At 44.9% G+C, this 24159-nt stretch overlaps 1 protein-coding gene across 2 annotated transcripts in view; it reads right to left on the bottom strand.

Annotated features, from left to right (window-relative positions):
- The window catches only part of MTM1 (myotubularin 1), a 431918-nt gene that overhangs the window by 89401 nt on the left and 318358 nt on the right, over positions 1–24159 (bottom strand). For both annotated transcript variants that reach the window (XM_085608013.1, XM_085608015.1), the window contains exon 12: positions 10916–11008. In XM_085608013.1, the coding sequence (XP_085464139.1) occupies positions 10916–11008 (93 nt within the window). The remainder of the gene's footprint in view (positions 1–10915; positions 11009–24159) is intronic.

Below are 24159 nucleotides of genomic sequence, written 5' to 3'. Positions count from 1 at the left end.
AAAGGTAATGTCTATTAGTGCCGCAGGGTCATCGCCAGAAAAGCCATTCAGGTGCATCAATGCAGGATTATCACTGGGGTCATGCTTCAAACCAAAGTGTTGGCAGAGTCCAGTCCACATTTCAGAAGCTGTTTAGAAGCATCCAAACTGTCACTTACCATGTCAGAGATGGGCTTCTTTATGTGGTTAGAGAGGCGAATGAATGACAGCCAACTGAACAGTATTTCCAAAAGGCAAGGACATACTATCCAAGAAGGTACATGGCACTGGTAGTGGGTAGGGCGAAACAGTCCCAAGCAAAATCCTTTAATACAATGGAGGCAAATCTTTTAGATTCATGATCGGGATGAGCAGTGGGAAATGCATTTGGATTTGGTTTGTCTTATTAAGCTTGGACCACAAAACCACCAGTGAAGAATGTGTTGGCAGTAAAACAGGATCTAAAGGCACTGGCCAATGCCACAGTGTGATCTGTCTATTACCTGCCAAGAGAAAGGTTTCTCCCAAACAGCAAAAACAGGTTCTAAAAGACACTCTTCAAACTGCAGTAGGGGTTCCAGAGGCACTCAATGTGATATTGATCATTACCTCAACAGTTGGCAGAGATAATTCCAGCGCCTCTGCTGCTTTTCAAACCATAAACAAAGGAACAAGCTTGCTTACTAGGAGGTTAAGAGTTATAAGAAATATCTCTGTCCGGAGATAGGTCATGCTGCAAGCATTTTGCAGGTCTAGATAGAGGCCAGAATCAGTGCGGTAAAGAATGAGGAGCTTACCAGCCTTGGATTCATCTTCCTCCATGCATCGTTATTCTCTGCTGGGCATGTATAAGGCTTCCGGGTCTGAGCAAAAGATCTACCTACAGTCAAACCAAAAATCTGTATACTCTCAGAAGAGGCTCTGCCATGACCTTAAAGGAGGCTCAGACTTATTTTCTTGCCCCTTGAAAACGACTGCCGACTTTGATGGCTGAGGTGGCATCAGTGACAGTTTGGAGGGTAGTACAGTCATAACTGGATGGCACCATTATAAGGAATGGCATGTTTGGAAGTGACGCTAAGGCTAGAGTCTCCGGAGATGCTAAGCTGGGTGTCATCAGGGTTTACCAAAGCAGGAGGATCAGTGCTGCCCTTGGGGAGAGGCTCACATGGTCGTGGGGCCATCCTGAACACATCTAAGTGGCCTGTCAAAAGACTTCAATCCGATTCAAAGCACTTACCAAAAGAAGGGTAGAGGGAATGTTTTGCAGTTTCCTTACTAGCTGTTGTCAGTAATAACTTGGCTTCCTGCTCTGATGGGATGCGAAAACTATCACAGGCAGAGTGTTCATGGCCGGGTGCAACACACACATCAGATATCAAATCCGGTAAGGACCTCTCTTCCCAACACACTCAAGCAGGGTTTCCACCCTCAGACCTGAGGAGGTGACTTTTGAGCTAATCGCTGTCCATTTCACTGTACTTTGTCAACAAAGAGTGATGAAGAGCCTGCTTTAATGAGTCACTGCCATTTATTGCCAGATGCTGTCACATCCTGTGTGGGCGGAGCCATGATTGCAGTCGTTTAGGATCAGGTTGTAGCACTAGAAAGCTATTGCTGTGGAATAATTCTTCCTAATTCAATCTGGCACCAGGAAGATATACAAATGTGAAAAATCTGTGATCGGAAGTTTATCAGTAATCAATTTCTCTATTCACCCAAATGCCTCGATGATTGAATCCAGCAAAAGGAATAAAGCTTGAATGCTTTGTGCTTCTTCCGGTGAAGAAGTCCATGTACTATGCTCAATCATCATTTTATTTTAGCACTAGTCACAATATAACATTTTTACACATGCTGTGGGATTATTATGCCCACAGTACTTTCTCGCTGGCTTTCCACTTGAGCTCCCATTGAGTGTGCGATTTTGGCACACTGAGGATATAGACTGAAGTGCCATCCTGAACCTAGTCAATCTCTGTGGCATCTGATATCATCCCCCATGATACACTTATTAAATACAGTGATCACAGTGGGATATGTAATGAAGCTCTTGTCCAGCTCACACCCTTTCTTTCTACTAGGTTTTAATTCTGGACGACATCTCCTGCTTTTTGATCCTCCTTAAACTAAATTTCTGCAGTGATCATTGGATGTCTTCTTGTCTTCTTTAGGTCCAACTCTTTACTCCTCTGGCTCACATCATTCTATCTTTCTGCTTTTCCCTGATGTATTGTGAGCATAATTAAGTAGATGTCTTTTTTCAATGATAGCTAGGAACGGTTCAATCCGATTTTCACTGTTTTCTTGCGGCAGTCGCTTTTTGGATGAAATCAAATTCTTTATTACTGGATGATGACACAGAACAAGATACTTACCTGCAGTATCGCTTTTTCTGATAGAGACAAACTGCAGATTTCTCACCTTGCGAATTTCCACAGGCGGACGACTGAATCTGGAAACTTTTCAGCAATTCTCTAGGACGTCGATGCATGGCTCTATGTCAGATCTGTTCACTCTAAATAGGACGTTGGGCCCCCATATATGTGCCACCTCCATAGGCTGACGCCAGTTTGTTTCTTGATCTCTGTCCACGCGGTCAGATGCAGAGCACTGGCAATGAGATTTGACGTCCTATTAATTGACAATATGATTCCAATCCACAGAACAGGAAGAAGAGAGGATCGGTGAGAAATCAGCGGTTAGAGTTTCTACCAGAAAAGGTATTACTGAAGGTCAGTAACTTGTTCTTCTGTTAGAGACTAACGGTGAAATGTCACCTTGTGTATAGATACCGAAGCAGTCCACCTCCTTTGGTGGTGGGTCTGTAAAATGGCTCAGACCAGGAAATTCTGCATAACGAATTGGGCAAAGTGCCCATCCCACTGGACCTGGCTATCCAGGAAGTAATGCTTCAAGAACATGAGGAGAAGGGACCACATTGCAGCCTTGCGAATGTCTAGAACTGGCACACCAGGGCAGCGGTAGGTGACTTTGCTCTAGTTGAGTGAGTATTGCAAGCCCTCTGGGGGGTGTTTCTTGTCCAGTCCAAAGGAGATGTTGAAGCAGAACACAAACCTTCTAGAGATGGCCCTCTTTTGCCAAGCTCTGCCTTTGTTGACCTCAGAGAAACTGACGATAAGTTGGTCATCCTGTTGCAGTCTCCGGTTAGGAACTCAGATAAGTTAAGTGCCCTCTTATGGTCAAGGCAGTGAAGCTGTTCTTCCTCCTTACAGGAGGAAGGCGGTGCAAAGAAAGCCGGAAAAGTGATGGATTGTCCTCTGTGGAAAGGTGCGACTACCTCTAACAGGAAAGTCACTTTTATACGGAGGACTAATTTGTCCTTGAAGAAAAAAAGTATATGTGGCATCGCTAACTCACCTCGCTAATGTTATGGAGTTAAGAAATGCCATTATATAAGTTAGACGGTGAAGAGCACAAATCTCAAAGGGAGTGCACATCAGATAAGTGAGAACCAAATAAAGGTCCCCCACTGCAGCATCTCAAAAGGTGTTGGCAGGAGTATATGGGTCATCTCCTTCAAACAGCTTCACCCCGATGATTTGAAAAGGGATAGCTGATCCGGTAAACAGAGGAAGGCCGAAAAGTAACTCTTAACTTTTGCCACAACAAGGCCTTGCTGGGCAAGAACAAACAAAACAGGAGAACATCCTTTTAGCACAAAGCTGTCTATCAGCCGTGGGAAGAACCCTGCCTCAATCTATTCACCACCGCACTGCACAATTGGAGGCTGGATGTGTATGGAGAAACACCAAGCATCAAACTTCTCCCAGGGTCCTTGATTTTGTTGATGGACGCTTGGCTGCGAAGATGATATCGACCACCTCTGGCGGAATATTGAAAGTCATCAGCTGTCGCAGCTCAAACTCCACCCATGGAGGTGTAGGTAAAGCAGGCTCGGGTACAAATCTCAATCCTGCTGCTGTGACAGGAGGTTCTCCACAAGGGACTGCAGATTATAGGACATGTTCTCACGGCCAGAAGTTTCGGGTACAACACTCTCCTAGCGAAGTACATGGCCAGTAGGATGACTTGGGCCCAGTTTTACTTGAACTTTTTCAATACCCTGGGCAGAAGAGTTAGGGGTGGGAAGGTGTACAGGGGTCCCGACCGCCAGTGTAGGCTGAAGGCGTCTCCAAGGCAAAAATACCTTGGAAACACCAATGCAAAATTTGGGGCACTGCTCCTTCTCAGTGGTGGTGAACAGACCGAGCCAGGGTTCTACCCACGGCTGATAAACGGCTTGTGCCAACTTCAAGTGTAACTGCCATTCGTGATCTGCAAGGCAACTTTAACTAAGTTTGCCCACCCTGGAGGTTTAAAGATCCTGCCAGATGCTGTGCAGTCAGGAAGATTGTCACGTCCAAGCGTAGATAGTGGTTGGGGACACATTAGGTGTGAGTGTGTGTGGGTAGTTACATGCTTCTTAGATGCCGGAACTACGTGTCCCATAATCCTGCAGGACTCGTCACCTGGCTCATTAGTAGAACGCCTACATAAGCACCACCCAGAGGGTGCCTGGTGTTTGTCAATCCCACAAACTTTACCTTGCAGCCTGACCTGCCTCTATCTTCGACCCGAAGGGATTCCCTTTTCCCTTTCTCCTATACAGACTTTAGCCTTGCTCCGCACACAGCTATCGCATTTCCTGGGGCCCTCGAACAAGATTACCCCGAGCGCGCTGGAGCGCGTCCTCCAGCCGTTACTCGGCTTAATCAGAGTTCGTAAGCCCGTCATTGCCCATCGATATCAATCCATTTGTTTCCCGAGCTGGCGCTCGTCGGCGAGCCGATTGAAAGGCTCGGATCCGGTCTCCTTTGCATTCTTTCTGTTTTTGTGGCACGACGATGTTTTATCGAGCCGTTTGGAAGGCTCGTCTTTCTTTCTTTGACTTCCTCATTGTTTCCGCCAGTAGAGGGTAACCTAACAGTGCTAGAGCGCTTTCGAAGCCGTCAAGAAGCCCGGCTTGCAGAAAGTGTTTTCTGGTCACGGAGGAGCTTCTCTACACGCAGACTCAGCGTGCGCTCCCTCTACAACAGTGCTTAACAGAACAAGGCGCTTGAAGAACCCTACGCAATCTGCTCACCTTCCCTCCCAGGAAGAACACACCCTCAGCTAAGTGCTTTTTGTTTTTGTGGGAAGTTGATACTATTGCAGGACAAGGCGCATCTTTTAGTTTGAATACCAGTGGTTACAGTTATGGTTTCTTCATGCCTTTAGCGATCTGCCTCAGGGTAGCACTGCAGCAAACACAGACGTAAGTGCCTACATATAATTAACATTGTACTACCCTAACTACTGGCTGCTGTTGGTATATGTGTGTTGTGCTTGTTTCTCACTGCAGGGAACACGGGGCTAGACAGCCGGAGAACCCGGATTGGACCAAGGTCTATACCCATGTACCTTCCCCCCTGATTTCGCAGCGGCACCTTTATTGTTTCCTTTGTCCCTTTTTTCCCTTTCCCCTGTTATGGAGTGGTCTGTTGAGTGACACACACATGCCAAGGGCTGCTCCGTAGTGGGGACGGGGTTACCTGACATCCTTCATCGCTCCCGCTGTATCCGGCTTGGCAGGTTAGTGGTTTCCTGTCGAAGGTCTGACAAAGATGTCCTGAATTTTAGCCACTTCCAGAGTCGTCACCCCGATTGTTGCATGTTGTCCTTGAGAATCTGCACCTCGATGTTCAGAAAGCCTTCAGTGCCTTTTGGTCGCAACTCCAACAAGTTGATTTGGAGGTGAGTTTCCACTGGAGAAAAGAGTCCTCTTATCGCCACCTCTCCCAGATGACCTCCTCAACCCAGCAACAATGCATCACTCACAATTGTTAGTTCTGGGTGGGGGTATATCAGTCTCTGGTCCAATCGCAGTTCAGCAGCCATTACTGCAGATCTTTTGCTGTCTCCTCAGACACCTGGAAGAAATCTGATAATTGCCTTGATGTTGAGCCCATTGGGACTTCAGATCCCATTGCAGAGCCTGCATGTGCCATCAGACTCGGTCCACAAGCAGAACGCAGAAGACTAAGAGGAACAGAAGCCTCACAGCCATGCTGAAGGAGACTCGGGTCAAGAGTTTCAAAAGCGGGATCACAGCCCAAATATCTTGGACTCTTGAGGCAGAATGATGGCTCGAAAGAGTACCATATCCAGGGTGGCATTGCGCAAAAGCCAGATGTGACTTCGGCATATTGATGGAAAAGTCTAGCGATGTCAATAAGTTATGCGAAGACTAGTATTCCCAACCTCTGCAGATAGGCTGCAAACACCACCATCACTTTGGCAAACACCTGATGTACACTGGTAAGGCGATAGGGGAGCATACAGAACTGAAACTGCATATGGCCTACCTGAAACCACAGGTAACAACTGTTGGACGGGGACATGTGCTATCATCCAGTCTTATGAATCCAGGGCAAACAGGACTTGGGCCAGAGTGACCATTTTGAACCTGCCTTTCCATAGAAGAAAGTTCAAAGGGTGAAGGTCCAGGATAGGGCGGAGGCCTCCATCCTTTTACGGCACCAGAAAGTAACCAGAGTATTGCTTCCTTGGCCAAGTGGTTTTCTGGGAGGTGTTGTGGTGTGGGCGGTATCTCCAGGGGATAGGACAGAAAGGGTAGGAAGTATGCCTGTTCAACAATCTGGAGCACCCATGGGTATGACGTGATGCTCCGCTATCTGGGGAGGTAACACGTGAGCAGACTTCCCACCAGGCAATCGTGGGCAGCCAAGGACAAATTAAAGTGGTTTTACAGCACCTGTGGGTAGTGTATTGCCCCTGGACCTGGATGTTATTGGTCAGGTTCCTGGCCTCGTCATAGCAAGGATTGGAAGGCATGCTGCTGCTAAGCCATGTATTGCAATTGAATCTGCAGTAAGTAAAAAGTTACTTTTCTGCGTAACAATCGTTAAGGTTGATATTCTAGCTACCTGCAGATTCCTCACCTGAAGAACAACTCCGGTCTTAGACTGGATTTGAAAACTTCATTGCTCTCAGTCAGTCAGTCAAAAGGTCTTTATTCGATTTGCATCATAAAAGACATACTACACATATTAGACAATTCGACTACAATACAATTCATGTACAATACAAAAAAGACTATAAAACCTTTAAAATAGTAGATAAAATAGTAGATTAAAAATAATCACATCATGTTAAAAAATACAATAAAGTGCAAAGAGGGACGTGCCATTTAGCCCAAGGACCAAAGTAGATACTATTGTGTGGCAGCGGGGAACAAAGATTACGGCTTCAGTTTCCTAGCCCTAAGGATCCATGCCCAACTAATACATTTAGCAACACCAATTACTATAGGAATGGAAGTATCTGTTTTCAAAATTCTACTAGCGACCTGTGCAGAGCGGGTACTCATTAGTCTGCATGCAGGTCGAAGCCAGATACGTCTAGGAAGTTGATAAGTTGGGCAACAAAAAAGGAAGTGGTCCATGGTTTCAATCTTGTCTACACAAAAGGGGCATTTATCACTACCAAGAGGACTCCAACTTTTGGTGAGTCCTCGCAGTGGTAGAGCGCCCACTCTGAACTGGTGATACAACTTACGATCAAGGAACTTCAAGATAGTATCCCAGTAACTTTCATAGACAGAGTCATCCTTAAAAACTAGGAAAGTAACAGTCATCGTGGAACCTGTAAGGGAAGCACATCTCCTGTTCTTAATGTAATTCCAGTACGCATCCTTAAGCACCTTTTTTGCCGGGAAAACTTCTGTATCAGGGTTAACCCATAGGTCACGCATCCCGAGATCATACAACAGGGTTTTGATGCTAGACAACCAGGGAATCCTATGCGACCCCTCCAACCCTTTGATCTCCAGAAGGGCTTTTGCATAGTTAGATAGTTCGGGGGTCGTCCACAAGCGACGCCAGAACGCCAGGGGTCTGAACCCTGCCCAGTCCTCTATAGGCTGAATTCCCAGGTCAAACAAAAGAGGGATGCGTGGAGTGGATTGAGGAAGCCCAATAGCTGTCCGGAGGAATTTATTCTGGGCAGTTATCAATTTAGACAAGTTATTAAAACCCCAGATCTCAGCTCCATATAAAATTGCGGGTAAAATCTTGGAGCCGTAGATCTTCATGAGTGGAGCTATTGGTTTTGTTAAAGAGTGTTTGTGCTCTTTCAGCAAAGCTCCTCCCAGTTGGGCATGCTTGAGCGCGAGAAGATCCAGCTGGTGAGACCAGCTGCACGTCTCGCTAAAAGTGACTCCAAGATAAGTAAACACTGCCGTTTGGGATAAGTTGACACCACCCAAACACACCTCCGCCTTAACCCGCCGGGGGCCGCGAAAAACCATAAACTTGGTCTTCCCAACGTTTATTTCCAACTCATGCTCGCGGCAAAAGATCTCGAAGCGAGACAGGGCCAGCTGCAGTCCCTGTCTCGTCCTCGAGATCAAAAGGGTGTCATCCGCGAACATGAGCAGGGGAATCTTCATTCCTGCCAAGGTAGGTGCATCAGTAGGGCTATTTAAGAAGTAGTTTACAACCCCATTGATAAATAATGAAAACAGGGTGGGTGCGAGTACGCACCCTTGTCGTACACCTTTGGATACTTTAAATCTATCGGTCAGCTCCCCGGGTTTACCCCATCGGACACGGGCGTACGTGTTTTCGTGTATGGTGACCAAAAAAGAAACAAGATCTTTTGGCATGCCCATATCCAAGAGAACTTTCCATAGCTTGTCCCTCGGTACAAGGTCAAACGCAGACCTTAGGTCTACGAAGGCTGCATACAACTTGCCTCCCCCCAAAAAGACAACCTTCCAATACAGAAGTACTACCCTGAATACTTGGTCCAGGGTCCCAGTATGTGAACGAAACCCTGCCTGAAGAGGAGACAACACATCAAAGTCAGACATCCAAATTTGGATACGACCAAGTACAAGGCGGGCAATAATTTTTTGTACTGAGTCTATTAGACTAATGAGTCTGTAGTTACCCGGGGCAGAGCGATCGCCTTTCTTATAGATCGGCAGTATCTCTGCCCCGAGCCACGAGTCAGGGACTACAGCACCACCCGCAAGGGCATTAGCCAGGAGGGTCAGGTATGGAATCCATACATCTTGCTCCTGAATAAATAAGTCGGGAGGGATACAGTCTGGTCCTGGGGCTTTACCACACTTGATTGAACGTAGGACTAACTTAACTTCATCAGGGGAGAATTTTAGTGTATTTTCAACAACTAGAGGACAAGAAAACTGCCTGTCCGTTAAAGCGCCAACCTTAAATTGTTCCTCAAAATACGCTACCCATTGTTGTGGTTCTACTTGATTAGAGGGGCGAATATCCGAGGGGGAGTTACCCCATTTAAGGAGATGCCAGAATTGGACCATGTTGCGATCATGACAAGCCTGATATAAATCCCTCCTGCGCTCTTCATCCCAATTTTGCTTGGCCTTGTATTGGGCGTTTTTGTAAACAAGTCTACATTTTTGGATGGTAGAAAGAGAGCCTGATTTAATGGCCTCTTTCAGAGCACTTTGAGCCATTCTGCAATCCTTGTTGTACCACGTACGTGGTCTCAACTCTTTACCCCTACCAGTGGCGGGTTGGCTTTTCACAAAAAAGGATTTGAGCTCCGCGAAGAGTTTGTTGTGGGAATCCCGGATGTTATCCTTGATCAAGTTTTGGGATTCCATTTGATTAAGTGTGACCAGGGTACTGTTGATTAATTCCCTGATGGCCACACGTGAAGATTCACAAGTGGCGATCTTCGGCCATCTCACCCTTCTAAGATCATTGGTAACGATGACATCTATAGGGGAACTGCTCTCATGTTGCCAGAGGGGGATGCAGACTTTAGACGCTTAAATTGACTTTTGATGATGCCCCTTGACCCATATAGCACTTGTCGTGGTGCAAGGACATCAGTCTCCATCCTTTTTTTCCGCATGGACATCGACAGAGTAGTGCAGTACCAAAATATAAATTGGGATCGTATTAACTGTCCCTATAACACATCCATCAAATGTGGAGGTAGGCGGGCCAATGAGGAATCTGCAGGAATCCACCAGAAAATCGCTACCACGGCTAACTTTTTCTTCCAGTTGATACTCCTACCTGAACGTTCCTCACCTGAAGAACAGATTTCAGAGCAATACTGTTACCCAAGAGGAGGGTTGATGGATGCTTAGACAAGGAAATCCTACAAAACAAAGTGACCGTACCTAAGCACCTTGGAATCCAAGCAGTAGTGCTTGGCGAAGGTGTGTGGGGATGACCAGGTCACTGCCTTTCAGACCCCTGTGATCGGAACGCTTCAGGTGAGGGCAGACGTGGTGGGTTTTGACCCTGGTGGAATAGGCTCTGACCCCTTCTGGAGGGTCCTTCTTGGCCAATGCATAGCAGTTCAGTAGTAGTAGGCCAGTATTAGATCTCATTACAGACTCTAAAATAATGTACTAAATCAGTCCATACTGCAACCCATTATGGCTGGGTAATTCCAAGCTTATTTGTTTCATGTGTCTTTTTGGCTTTTTAAATTCTGCAGACAAATTTACTCATGTAAAATTACCCTGCTCTTCATTTGATATCGTGGTCACCACGACCACATTTTTGACCAGCCATTGTCCAACAAATGTGAGAAATATAAAATTCTAATTTGCAGTAACAGACAATAAATCAATATAAATGTGAAAACAGTATGACATGTAAATGGTGTTAGCAGCAGGGTTTGACATACCTGTTTTAGCAACATTACAATAAACTGAAGAGGCTCAGCAAAATAGATGTTTATATTCTTAAGATGTGGAAATATTCTACAATGGTTGTGAAATCTCTAGAAATATTGTAGGCATAAACTTGGCGAATAAACAAAATATAAATACTTAAATCAAATGTATAAACATTCTTGCCGGTCTCACATTTTCAGAACTAAAACAGGCTTGGATTTATCCTACCTGTTTTGCCATTTGCCAAACGCAGTCAATAAACTGCAGAAAAATAGGAGATCGGTCTGCATCTGCATGATTTTTATCTCCATGTCCAATTCTCTGAAATGAAATTGTAATAGTTTGACAGATATTCAAACAGATTTTCAATCAACAATCATATACACATTTATGTTCGATAAAGCAGTTCGTTTTAAATGGCACAAGGCACCAATGTAAAGCTTTTATTGTTTTCCCAAATAAGATGCAAAATAGCAATAAGCAGTGAAAACATTTATGGCTAATAGAATTTGCTGGTTAGTAGCTACAACCGCTTACCGGTACAGAACCAAAAGCCATGTTTTAATTTTTGAAAGACATTGCTATACATTTAATTGTTGAGGGCATACAAAGATACAGACACGACCTAGGACCTGCCTACCTCAACCATCGACTGAATTTCCACCAACTCGCTAGACACCTACTCTTCCCTTCACTGGCCCTCGTACACAAACCCAAATTCGCAGGGGTGATAGCTCCTCCTCCAATACCACAACTAAGATCTGGAATGACCTACCTCTACAGCTCCATACGGCCCCCTCACTGAAACTCAAGAGCTGGCTCTTCGATGGAGAAGCAGCACACAGATACCCTTAGGGGTGACAGAGTTGCGCTTTAATGCTGACTAAAAGTTAAACAAGAACTGTGATGTTCTGGATATAAAAATGGGCAGATAAAAGAAAGCATGTTTGGATGGACACATGAATGGGCCTGTTAGTGTAAGGATTAAAGATCACAGTATACAACAACACAGAGGATTCTCATCTGCATTGGAACACAGTTAATATCTTGCAAAGAGTACAAACTATGTTGTCCATTGCCCTTGTGTTGTCGGCATATATCTGAATGTCGAAGGGGTAAATTCAGGGATATTATTGTTGCTTCTGCAATGCCCATTGATGACTTGGCAGAGACCATCTGAATTGTGGATACTGTGACAGTCTCCATGGCTACTGTCAACATTTTTCATATTGTCATCCACGGGCTTCATCATGTGGCTCATCAGGCTCCAAACACTGTTGTCCAAAAAGATACTCCTAAGATTTTCTTTGTGGATATTGGGTTCTCAGAATCAAAGCCCAAGCCATGCTATGCTATGCTATCTTTGTCATGGTTGACGTTTCATGTAGTAGCCTCTAATAAATTACATAGCTTTCCCTCATCCATTAGAGGATGCCTATGACGTCATAATCAGAAAAAGCATATTTCAGATTCTGTAGCAGCCCACTAGGCAGGATTCTGTGAATTCCATAACTTTCACCATCTTAGCCATTTTCTTTCAGTCTTCAGACCTTCTACCAGTGACTATGTCCATGATGTGCTGGCAAACCTACAAATGCTATGCTTACATCACATATTTAGTAAATGGTTACCTAGATCTTGGTAATCTGGTCTGACCAGACTACAGTTAAGTGTAAGGTCAACACCAGCTCTCATGAACCAATAGCTCAAGTTTAGGACTCTAAAGCAATGGCAAGAGAATGGTTTAAAATACAACATGGGAATTGGTTTATAGCTCTGGCAGACATACTGAACACTATGTTTAATGACGCAAGGTAAGCCTCAGTCAATGAAGTGGCAGACAGTGCAACACCGCTTTCATCAAAACAAATAAAGGGTAGGTGGAAGTCTGCCCTGTGTTTGGACCATAAACAACCTTTATAAAAAGAGAGAATCACTGTCCAAAACTAACTTGAAACCTTATTCAACAAAAAAGTCCACTCCACAGAATGGAGAGGTAAGCAAGTGGTTAGGAATCTGCGATTAGATAGTGTATGCACTGGAAAGTGCATTGTTATTGGTAAATAACTTACTTTTCAAAGGGGCACCTCATTTCCTTTCTTAGCAGCAACCAATCTACCTAAAATCTGATCATCCACCTGGTACATCTTAGTTATAGTTTAAGTAAAAGGTATCCCTTGTGTGCTAGAGCGCGAAACAATGTTATCTGCACATATTATACTATGCTAAGTTAAAAACATTCTTATTATCACAACCAAAAATTAGATCAAAATATATTTTTATTGCATTTTTTTCCATTAAAAAACTACTCACATAAACATGTAGTACAATTTTCTTTAAAACCAAAAATAAATTTTTCATTAAAAACACTACATCAATGGTATAAAAACATTACAATATTATTTGATAATCACAATTTTAACACAGAGAAAAACCTATATCAAAAGACACTATAATTTGTCATCAATTTGACAGATCACATGGAATGGTATATACACTCGACCTGGATGAGTTCTATAATTTCAACTGCAGGTCAGAGTGGTTCCACAAATTCTGCCACACAAAAACAAAGGGCGTCGACGCGTTTCGATGGTATTGAATTATTGTTCCATCTTTATCAAGACTAGCAATTTGGATCTCTCTGTTAGTCACTTGATTGATTATTACAGCTACCCGGTAATTATAGTTGTAGCTTTAATTTCTTTATAATAATCGATGTTAATATACACTTGCTTCTCACATTACGTAACCTTTCAATGATGCTCCTGAATTTTCGATTTATGGTGAAAATAATTTGGTAATCCGTCTATTTGATTGTCTTTTAGTAAACGTACTAATTGTACGCACAAGTATGCCTTCTTATTTTGGGTATGATGGAGAAAAGGAAGGAATGTATCACTTTTCTTGTGGGGACTTTGCAGCTTCTTATGGGGAATCAAACGATACTCATCCCCTTGTTCTCTTGAGTTCATAAACTACAAATATGAAGAAAAAGGGCGCAGTGCTGCATGCGTCTCCTCGCGTCCGTACGTACGTGTCATCGTACGGACGCGAGGAGACGCATGCAGCACTGCGCATGCAGCACTGTGCCCTTTTTCTTCATATTTGTAGTTTATAAACTCAAGAGAACAAGGGGATGAGTATCGTTTGATTCCCCATAAGAAGCTGCAGATTCCCCACAAGAAAAGTGATACATTCCTTCCTTTTCTCCATCATACCCAAAATAAAAAGGCATACTTGTGCGTACAATTAGTACGTTTACTAAAAGACAATCAAATAGACGGATTACCAAATTATTTTCTCCATAAATCGAAAATTCAGGAGCATCATTGAAAGGTTACGTAATGTGAGAAGCAAGTGTATATTAACATCGATTAATATAAAGAAATTAAAGCTACAACTATAATTACAGGGTAGCTGTAATAATCAATCAAGTGACTAACAGAGAGATCCAAATTGCTAGTCTTGATAAAGATGGAACAATAATTCAATACCATCGAAACGCGTCGACGCCCTTTGTTTTTGTGTGGCAGAATTTGTGGAACCACTCTGACCTGCAGTTGAAATTATAGAACTCATCCAGGTCGAGTGTATATACCATTCCATGTGATCTGTCAAATTGATGACAAATTATAGTGTCTTTTGATATAGGTTTTTCTCTGTGTTAAAATTGTGATTATCAAATAATATTGTAATGTTTTTATACCATTGATGTAGTGTTTTTAATGAAAAATTTATTTTTGGTTTTAAAGAAAATTGTACTACATGTTTATGTGAGTAGTTTTTTAATGGAAAAAAATGCAATAAAAAGATATTTTGATCTAATTTTTGGTTGTGATAATAAGAATGTTTTTAACTTAGCATAGTATAATATGTGCAGATAACATTGTTTCGCGCTCTAGCACACAAGGGATACCTTTTACTTAAACTATTAGATAGTACTCCAGTCCCTTTGTTCCAGTTGAAGGGGTCTCTCTCTACTGTTTATACACCTTAGTTATGCCAATGTAAAAGCTATGGACCCAAAGCAGATCGAAAAAATACGGTCTTCCCTTCTTAGAAGGATCAGGCAGAAGGAAGAAAACAGGAAGTGTGATAAACTGACCCAAATGGATGGGCGACACGACTTTCAGAAGAATGCATGAACGGGTTCAAAGCAGCAACGTGAAAGGGAAGGTGACTGTACTAACACTTGATTGAAAATGCCTGTAGCTCACTGACGCAATGTGCAGACGTTACTGCAATAAGAAATACAGTCTTTGGAGCTAGAAGCCTCAAGGTACAACTGGGCAGAGGCTCGAAAAGAGCATACATCAGAAAAATTAGGATTAAATGCAGGTCCCACAAAGGCATAATGAAGATTGTAGGGGGAAACATCTGAAAGTCCCTATAAAAAAAATAACACAAATGTTGATATGAATAAGGAGGGCTGATAAGACAAAGACAATCCAAAAGGGCTATTGAATAACCTTAAGCCCTTTTCACAGAAAAACCTTACCAGGCCAAAGAGAACATAAATAAAAGGACATTAGACAAGTTAGCTTGTAGAGGATCAACCTGCTTCTCATCACACTAGGCAACAAACCTGGACCAAAGGCCTCAGTAGAAGGGTGACGAGCAACCAAAAGCACATTTAGAGCTTCCATCAGAAGATTAAAGCCTCAGATGGTTATGCTCAGTCTCTAGGTATGAAGGTGCAGATTGTGGAGGTTTGAATACAGTACTATGCCCTGTTGCTGGAACATTAGATGAAACCAAATTGAAGTGCGGATACTCAAGGTCTGCAGTTCTGAACGTTGGACCCTCCTGGCACAATTTAAGGCTAATGGAACCAGCTGCGTTTTGCCGCACTTAACTTTCTTCACGGCCTGTGGGATCAGCGGCAAAGAAAGGAATGTTTATAGAAGGCTAGAATACCATCGAAGGCAGAAGAAGATTCCTACAGAGACATGAAGAGGAAACTCTAGAGTGTATTCAAAAGTAGTGAAAAGATCTAGTGAAGGCATGCCCTACAGGGCAAACATACCCAGTCTAATTCCAGATGTAGAAGCCACTGCGATAGGTAAAACTACGCTTGCTGCATTAGTCTACCCTGAAGTAGAGGGATCTTACTAGGTGTTCGAACTTCAGAATTATCTGGTGAAGTTCCATAACCGCCAAACCTTCAGAGACTTCCAGACAGATGACATGGGGCCCCATGCTGCCCCACTTGTTGCAGTACCATATGGCGGCTGTGTTGTCTGACAGCACCTGTATCAACGTGACCTCGATGGAAGGCAGAAAAGACACACCACAGATGAGGGGGAGCTTCAAAAGATCAATATGATGGTGCTGCTCCCTGATCTCCACGTTGTCCAGGTGTCCTCCCCAACCCAGAGTGAATTCATAAGTCAGCACGAGACCTCCTCCAGAGGAGAGAACAGTCTGCCACCTATCAGGTTGACATCCGAGATGCACCACAGAAGGAGCTGTGATGCCTCAATAGTAATGCAAGTCCTGTCCATGAGGTCAGAATTTAACAGTTGGTGAATTTCTCCAATGTGGAGATGTATCCTTTGTATATCCCTGCATTAGAGAAATAACAAATGTCGCATGACATTTCAGCCTGGAAAGCTGCTCAGGAGGTAAAAATTTGAACACAGAAACAGGTCTCTCAGCCTTGAGTGAAATTTTCCTGAGCAGCTCAGAGCTAAATTTCAATAATTATTTCCAACTATTTCTCGGAGATTCATGTACATTGAGCATTCTTACCAAGTTTGTTGCAAAGTCTTTTTCCCTGATGATACAAATGACTGATGTTTTAACGCCAAGGCAAATAAATGTTTTCAGTGACCACCTTTTTAAAATATAGATCCAATTTTGTAGGCTTAATGGCTTTAAAGCAAAGCGATGTAAAATTACTGCCCAAATATTTTGATTGGAACGTACATGCTTTAACCCCTTCTGTGCCCATGACGAGATGGTCTCGTTATGGAGCACAGTCGCGCTGTGTCCATGACGAGACCATCTCGTCATGGGACCCACCCTTGGGGGAAGCGCTGGCGCTCCCCCCGTGATTCCTCGATCTTTTTTTTTTTTGCTGGGGAGGCAGGGGAAGACCTTCCCCTGCCTCCCCCCGCCCCCCCGCTCGCGTCATCAATGACGTCCGCGCGCGAGCCGCGCTGACGTCACCGGAGGCTTCCCCTTTGCTCTCAGAGGCGCAGGAAGCCATTTGCTTCCTGCGCGTCGGAGAGTAAAGGTCAGTTTTGGGGCTGGGGAGGGGGTACTAGTGCATCTGTGGGGTAGGTAGGGTGGGGGGCACAATGTTGGGGGGGGTGGAAATGTGTTTTTGAACACTCTGCTTTGTTCCTGCGCTTGGATGGTCCAAGCGCAGGTGATTTTATGTGAAATATCATCAAAAAAAAAAACGCTTGTTTTCGTTTCTTTGTCGTTTTCCATCTTAGGGGTGCTGCTAGCGTGGGATGGGGGTGGGGGGCGAAATAAAGTAAGCATTAGGGGTTGCAAAGTGGCCAGATTGATTTTATGTGCATCCAAATACACCAGAATCATTTAGTTTTCAAGTGTAGTGCTACTTTCGTTTTCTGGTCTTCCTTTGAACAGCATTGTTGTTTCCAGGGTGGGAGTGTGTACTATTTCTGGAGGTACTGCAATACCTGGTTGATGGGTGAATTGGAAAACACAATGTGCACCATGGTTCTGTGTTTATGGATGTGGTCTACCATACTGCTTATGTTTTGTAAGGATGTAAGCAATGGACAGTGAAACGGTTCCCTTCAGGGCCCTCTAGTCATGTCCATAACTTTTCCGGTGAAACCACTCGCTGATTTCTGAATAGTTAGTGAGAGATCGTTTAGGTAACCATGTTGTTTCTGCTTACATTTCACATGCTTTGCATTCCCTAGGAGTGTTTTTTTTTTTTTAGGCAGCGTATTACTCTTATCAAGTGCATAATTTGAATTGAGCCACATCCAAGTGTTTATAGCGGGCACAATTAGGTTATAGCTGAAGGCAGTGCGAGTTTCTCTCAGTGGGCAAGTATGGCGTTCAGTGGGGATGTGGCACTATTGCCGGAGCTGTTGAATTTGGAAATGGGGAACCGGGTTCAGCATTCATGACCAGTCCACCACACCACTGTACTGAGGGAGCACATTCCCATGCTACACCGTAGAAGGCCCCACTAGACCTTAGAAGGCTTGATGTCTTAGCACAAGCAGGTGTACTGTAGTGGTGTCAACTTACAAAAGAGTACAAGTAGAGGTATAAAAGTGCAATAAATGGCAGACACGCAAAACACAGGAACACACTGGGTAGGCACTTCTACGGGCATGGAGAACAGAATTTCCTATAATGTAAAGACTTCCTTCACACAATAGAGAGGGTGTGAATTAAGTTTGGAAGTGTCTTTGCAGGAGGAGAACTTTGAGGTTAGTTTTGAAGGACTGGGAAGAGGGAGGGGGTGGTCCGGAGCTGAGGCTCAGTTCCAGATTCTCGCTGCGTTGCTTGTAAAGGATTGGGCCATCGATCTTTCCTTTTTGAAAGTGGGAGGGTCAAGCAATACATTTTGCGCAGTACGTGATGGTCTAGAGCATTATATGCATATGTTACAATAAAGTTTTTTTTCTTCTTTTTATTCTAGTCTAAAGCTTTTCAACGGTGGCTGTTCTGCAGTTTTGTGTAGTTGCATTGTGTTGGTAAGAAATTTTTTGTTGTTGTATTTACACCAAATGAGTAATAATATAATGTCTGAATGAATTTTTTTGTAAGTGATATCATAATGGCGGCATATTTAGTTAGTGGTTTGAGCATGAAATTCTTTGTGATGTGTTTTGCATGGTCTTATGTGTAATTGCTTTTCTCTTTCTTTTTTAGTGGGATATTGTTGATCCATACTGTGTCTGTACAGAGTTGGTGGTGGTGAGTAGTTTAGCTGCCTCTGGCAAGTGAGTGGTATTGTTTTGGAGTATATTTGAGTTTTTGATAAAGGTGCTTTTTGTTTATTACTTATTTTACAAAGAGTTTGTTGTTGTTGACTTGTTTGACAAGTTACCTTTATTAGTAAGCAATATGGCTAGCCGTAGAATGACTGCTCAACAGGTGGTCGGTATGCTTCTTGAATCTTCCTCTGAGCATGATTATGAGACTGACAGTGCGTCTGAGGGAGAGGAGGGAGGGGAGGGAGGGGAAGATTCTGGCAGTGAGTTTTCTCTCAACATGGAATCATCGGATGATGAAGGTACTCTCAGTGCAGATGAAGGTACTCTTGGTGTGGATGAAGCAACTCTCAGTGCGGATGAAGTGCCTGTCTTAGAGGAGGAAACTGCTGTGCCGATGGTGCAAGAGGCATCTGGATTACAGTCTGAGGCTGCTAGGCTTCCTACTGGAAGTGCTGGACTTTGGGTTGATCCAAACATGGTGCAGCCGGTGTTGCCTGCCTTTAGCGGTGATGCAGGGTGTACAGTGAATTGTGAAATTTTTTTGACTATACAGTTTTTTCAGTTGTTTATGGATGATGTATTTTTGGGTGAGATTGTTGAGCAGACAAATTTGTATGCTGAACAGTTTTTGAGGAACAACAGCGACAAACTTAGGCCCCAATCTAGAGCTACCCGGTGGACTCCCACATATCTGGAAGAGATGAAGAAGTTTCTGGGTTTGACTTTATTGATGGGTGTGGTAAGGAAGCCAACCTTGGCTTCATATTGGTCTACTAGCCCCTTGTTGGCAACTGCCATATTTCCTGCAGTTATGACTCGTAATCAGTATTTACTTTTGCTACGTATGCTGCATTTTGTTGATAATTCTATGGCGTTGCCACGAGATCACCCTGACTGTGACCGTCTTTTTAAGATTCGGCCCGTTCTTGATCACTTAGTGGATCGATTTTCTGAGATCTATACTCCAGGGAAAGAAATATCTATTGAGGAGTCTTTGGTCTTGTTCAAGGGCCGTTTGGTTTTTAGGCAGTACATCCCTAGCAAGAGGGCATGCTATGGAATTAAGCTGTATATGTTGTCTGAGAGTAGGACAGGATATGTTTTTTTTTTTTTGAAACCGTTTATTACAGAATCCAAAAAATGTACAAAGATGGGCCTACAACCTTCAGGCCGGCCGCTAGCAAACAGGAAGAGCATAGAATACAAGCAGTAAAACACACACTGCGGCAGAAGAGAGGTCACAGGAGTTAAAAGAAGCGTCGGCAGCCACACCATCCGGACCCCACACAACGGTTTAATTTTTATATAAGAAACGAAAAAAAACAAATCCACAAGGCAACCAACAGTCGAAGTAGCAGCATGAGCTCCCCTGGGGGGGACCCTACCGATCCACAGGAATAGCAAGGGGGGGATAGGTCGGGACGGAGACAAAGTGAACTCAATGCCCAGAACCAGGGAGACAAGCAGGCTAAGGAGACGGGCCGGTCAGGATATGTTTTTAATTTTCGTGTGTACACTGGTAGAGATTCTGCTATTGACCCCCCAGGTTGTCCGTCCACTTTTGGAGTTGCAGAGAAAATTGTGTGGGATCTTGCTAGGAGACTGTTTAACAGAGGCCACCATTTGTACCTTGATAACTACTATACTGCTGTGCAATTATTTAAGGAATTGTATAAAGTGGACACTTTTGCATGTGGCACAATCCGCTCTAACCGTAAAGCTTATCCGAAAGAGCTTGTTTGCAAAAAACTTCAGAGGGGGCAGTGCAGTTCCTTGCGTAGTGATGAACTACTAGCTGTAAAATTTGTGGACAGGAGGGATGTGTACATGCTGACTACCATCCATGATGAGAGAACTTCACCTGTGACTGTTTGGGGTCAGGTTGCTGAAGTGCGCAAACCTGTGTGCATTCTAGACTACAATAAGCACATGGGTGGTGTTGACAGAGTAGATCAGAGGTTGGAACCTTACTCTGCTATTCGGAAGGCTTATGTTTGGTATAAGAAGTTGGCCATCCATTTCTTCGAATTAGCAATGTTCAATGCTTTTATTGTGTTCAAGGAGTGTTCTCCTGCGTCAAAGTTGACATTTCTTCAGTTTCAGCACTCTGTGATAGCTAGCCTTGTTGTTGTGGAACAGGCAAGTGTTCCTAGATTTGGAGTGGTGGAGGATGTGGTTCGATTGAAAGATCGCCACTTTCCTGATTTCATCCCTCCCACACCGGCAAAAGATTTTCCCACTAGGAGATGCAGAGTCTGTTGGCGAAGAGGTACGCGGAAGGAGATTCGTATGTATTGCCCCGACTGTCCATCTAAACCTGGGCTGTGTGTCCCTGCTTGTTTTAGAGCGTACCATACTCAAAATAATTTTTGGGAGCATTCATGAGTGGTAAAGTTAACTGATTGGTTTGTAGTCTTTGAAAAATTTGATTCTGTTTCAAGGTTGCCGTTAGTGCAATGTGTTTAGTTTCTGATTTTGTGTTTGTAGATTTGTATCTATTTGTGATTTGTTTGTGTTTCTATTTTTGTCTAAAAAAATCCTAAATGTATTGGCAGTGTACGTGGAGTGGTGCTTGGCTGGCGGTGTGCGTGGACTGGTGCTTGGCTGGTGGTGTGCGTGGACTGGTGCTTGGCTGGCGGTGTGCGTGGACTGGTGCTTGGCTGGCGGTGTGCGTGGACTGGTGCTTGGCTGGCGGTGTGCGTGGACTGGTGCTTGGCTGGCGGTGTGCGTGGACTGGTGCTTGGCTGGCGGTGTGCGTGGACTGGTGCTTGGCTGGCGGTGTGCGTGGACTGGTGCTTGGCTGGCGGTGTGCGTGGACTGGTGCTTGGCTGGCGGTGTGCGTGGACTGGTGCTTGGCTGGTGGTGTGTGTGGACTGGTGCTTGGCTGGCGGTGTTGGTTGAACTGGTGCTTGGCTGGCGGTGTGCGTGGACTGGTGCTTGGCTGGCAGTGTGCGTGGACTGGTGCTTGGCTGGTGGTGTGCCTGGACTGGCGCTTGGCTAGCGGTGTGCGTGGACTGGCGCTTGGCTAGCGGTGTGCGTGGACTGGTGTTTAGCTAGCGGTGTGCGTGGACTGGCGCTCTGCTAGCTGAGTGCCACTCCACGCAATCCATCTGCTTGTGTAGTTGCTGCGTCAGGAATGTGGGCGTGTGAAAGTGATGGGCCCTTGAATGGCGCTGTGTGCTGGTGTGAGTTTTGTTATGTGATGGACCCGCGGCTGGCGGGGTGAATGGTTTTGTATGTCTCACGCGTATGAAAGGTGTATGAATGGCCTGTAAAGAGGTTGGTGCCTTGTCGTGGCTTTACAGCTCACGAGCTGTGAGTCAATGGTTCAGTTTCTCGCCCTTTCAATTATTAACAGTGCATTTCATTTTTGTGAAATCACTTGCTAATACAATTGTATATTCTGAACCATCACTCACCCTCGTGCCAAATCCAACCAGTATGTGTGCGTGCTTGAGGATTAGATGGCTGTGCAGTAATATTTGCCTTTCTGAAGCAGGGTGTACCTTGTCCCTTTTGTGAATTTTGTAATGTGTTGTTTTTGTGCCTGATGGTGCGAATGGTCTTGTGTGTATCACGTATGAAAGATGTGTGAATGGCCTGTAAAGCGGTTGGTGCCTTGCCGTGGCTTTACAGCTCACGAGCTGCGAGTCATTGGTTCAGTTTTTTCTCCATTGAATTATTGACAGTGCATTTCATTTTTGTGAAATCTCTTGTTAATAAAATTTAATATACTGAACCATCACTCGCCCTCGTGCCAAATCCAACCAGTATGTGTGTGCGTTTGAGGAATAGGTGGCTGTGCAGGATTCTTGGTCTTTTTAGTTTCTCTGCCAAGGTGTTATGTTATGTTAAGTTGATTTATTATGCGCACAGCTACTCCAGCCAAGGAGCGTCCCGTCGCAAAGACAAGGAGGAACACAACACAGCAACACAGAGACGCCCAAGATAGACCGCTAAAACAGAAAAGTCTTAATCGCTCAACGGAAAGAAAGCAGATCGTCTAACTGTCGGATTTCCACTGGGAGGGTGTTCCAAATTAGAGCAGCTTTCACGCTGAAGGAACGACCCCCCATCCGACAGTCTAAATCTGGGGACCACAACAAGGGCCTGGCCCTGAGATCGGAGGCTACGGGTGGGAACATAGGAGGAGATAAGATCGGACAAGATTTCAGGGCCAATACCTCTTAGTATCTTAAAAGCCAAGCAGAGGACCTTGAAAAGAATACGCTTCCTTACAGGGAGCCAATGCAAGGAACGAAGGACATTCGACACCGGGCAAAATCTGGGCAGGCCAACAATGGCTCTAGCCGCAGCATTTTGAACCCGCTGTAAGCGAGTTAACTCAGCCTGATTCGCCCCAACCAGAAGAGAGCTAGCGTAGTCCAGGCGAGAGATGATAGTAGCCTGGACTACAAGCTGTCTGGTAGGGGCATCAAAGTATTTGAGGACTGGTCTAAGACCTCTTAATAGGCCGAAACAACAGGCTGCCGTTTTTTTAGTATGTCCTGTGAAAGTAAGGCCGGCGTCCAACCAGACCCCCAGATTTTTCACCTCCGACACAGGGGTCGGAGTGGGGCCCAGCTCAGAAGGCCACCACTGATCACCCCAAAGCTCCACTCCCTTCCCAACAACCATCACCTCTGTTTTTGTGGCATTAAGCTGGAGACAGTTTTCTGTCAACCAGCAAGCCACCGCCTTCAGTCCGGACTGAAACCTAGGGGCGTCTAGCTGGACATCTCCGCTAAGAGTAACCGCCAGCTGAGTGTCATCGGCATATGAGACCAAAGTAAGGCCCCACTGCCTCGCGACATCAGCCAGCGGTCTCACGTAAAGGTTGAACAACGTGGGACTTAGCGAAGACCCTTGCGGAACCCCCATGGCCAGAGGCTGAAAACGGGACGAGAAGGGAGGAATGGCCACACAGAAGGAACGATTGTCCAGGAAGGAGCGGAACCACTGCAACGCCAGACCCCGGACACCAATCTCCTCTAGCCGATGCAGGAGGATGCCATGAGATACAGTGTCGAAGGCGGCGCTGAGATCTAACAATATCAGCGCCGCCGTCTGACTCGCATCCAACCTAGCACGCAGATGTTCCACCATTGCGAGGAGAGCGGTCTCCGTGCTGTGACCAGCACGAAAACCGTTCTGTGTGGGATCAAGGGCATTGGTCCGGGCAAGATGTTCCGACAGGGCCAGATTGACATGCACCTCTGTCAACTTTGCCGGCCACGGTAGCAGCGAGATGGGGCGAAAACTTTCAGGCTTAGACGGGTCTAGGGAGGGTTTTTTAATAATCGGAGACACTACCGCCTGCTTCCATTTAGTTGGAACTACCCCCGACTCCAGGGAGAGGTTGACAAGGGAGCGCACCACAGGGCGCCCCAGAAAGGTCTGGTCTCGAAAGAGAGCAGGCTTTACCGGATCAGATGGAGATCCTGATTTAACTTGCGAAGCAAGTTTGTCAAACCCATCAGAGGTGAGGGGGGGGGAATGAGGGCAGGGTGAACTGACGTAATGTCTCGATGGAACTTT

The sequence above is a fragment of the Triturus cristatus genome, chromosome 5_2 (genome assembly GCF_964204655.1).
Source record: "Triturus cristatus chromosome 5_2, aTriCri1.1, whole genome shotgun sequence".
Taxonomy (NCBI): domain Eukaryota; kingdom Metazoa; phylum Chordata; class Amphibia; order Caudata; family Salamandridae; genus Triturus; species Triturus cristatus.
The sequence above is the reverse complement of the archived record's forward strand: the minus strand, read 5'-3'. Positions and strand labels throughout refer to the sequence as shown.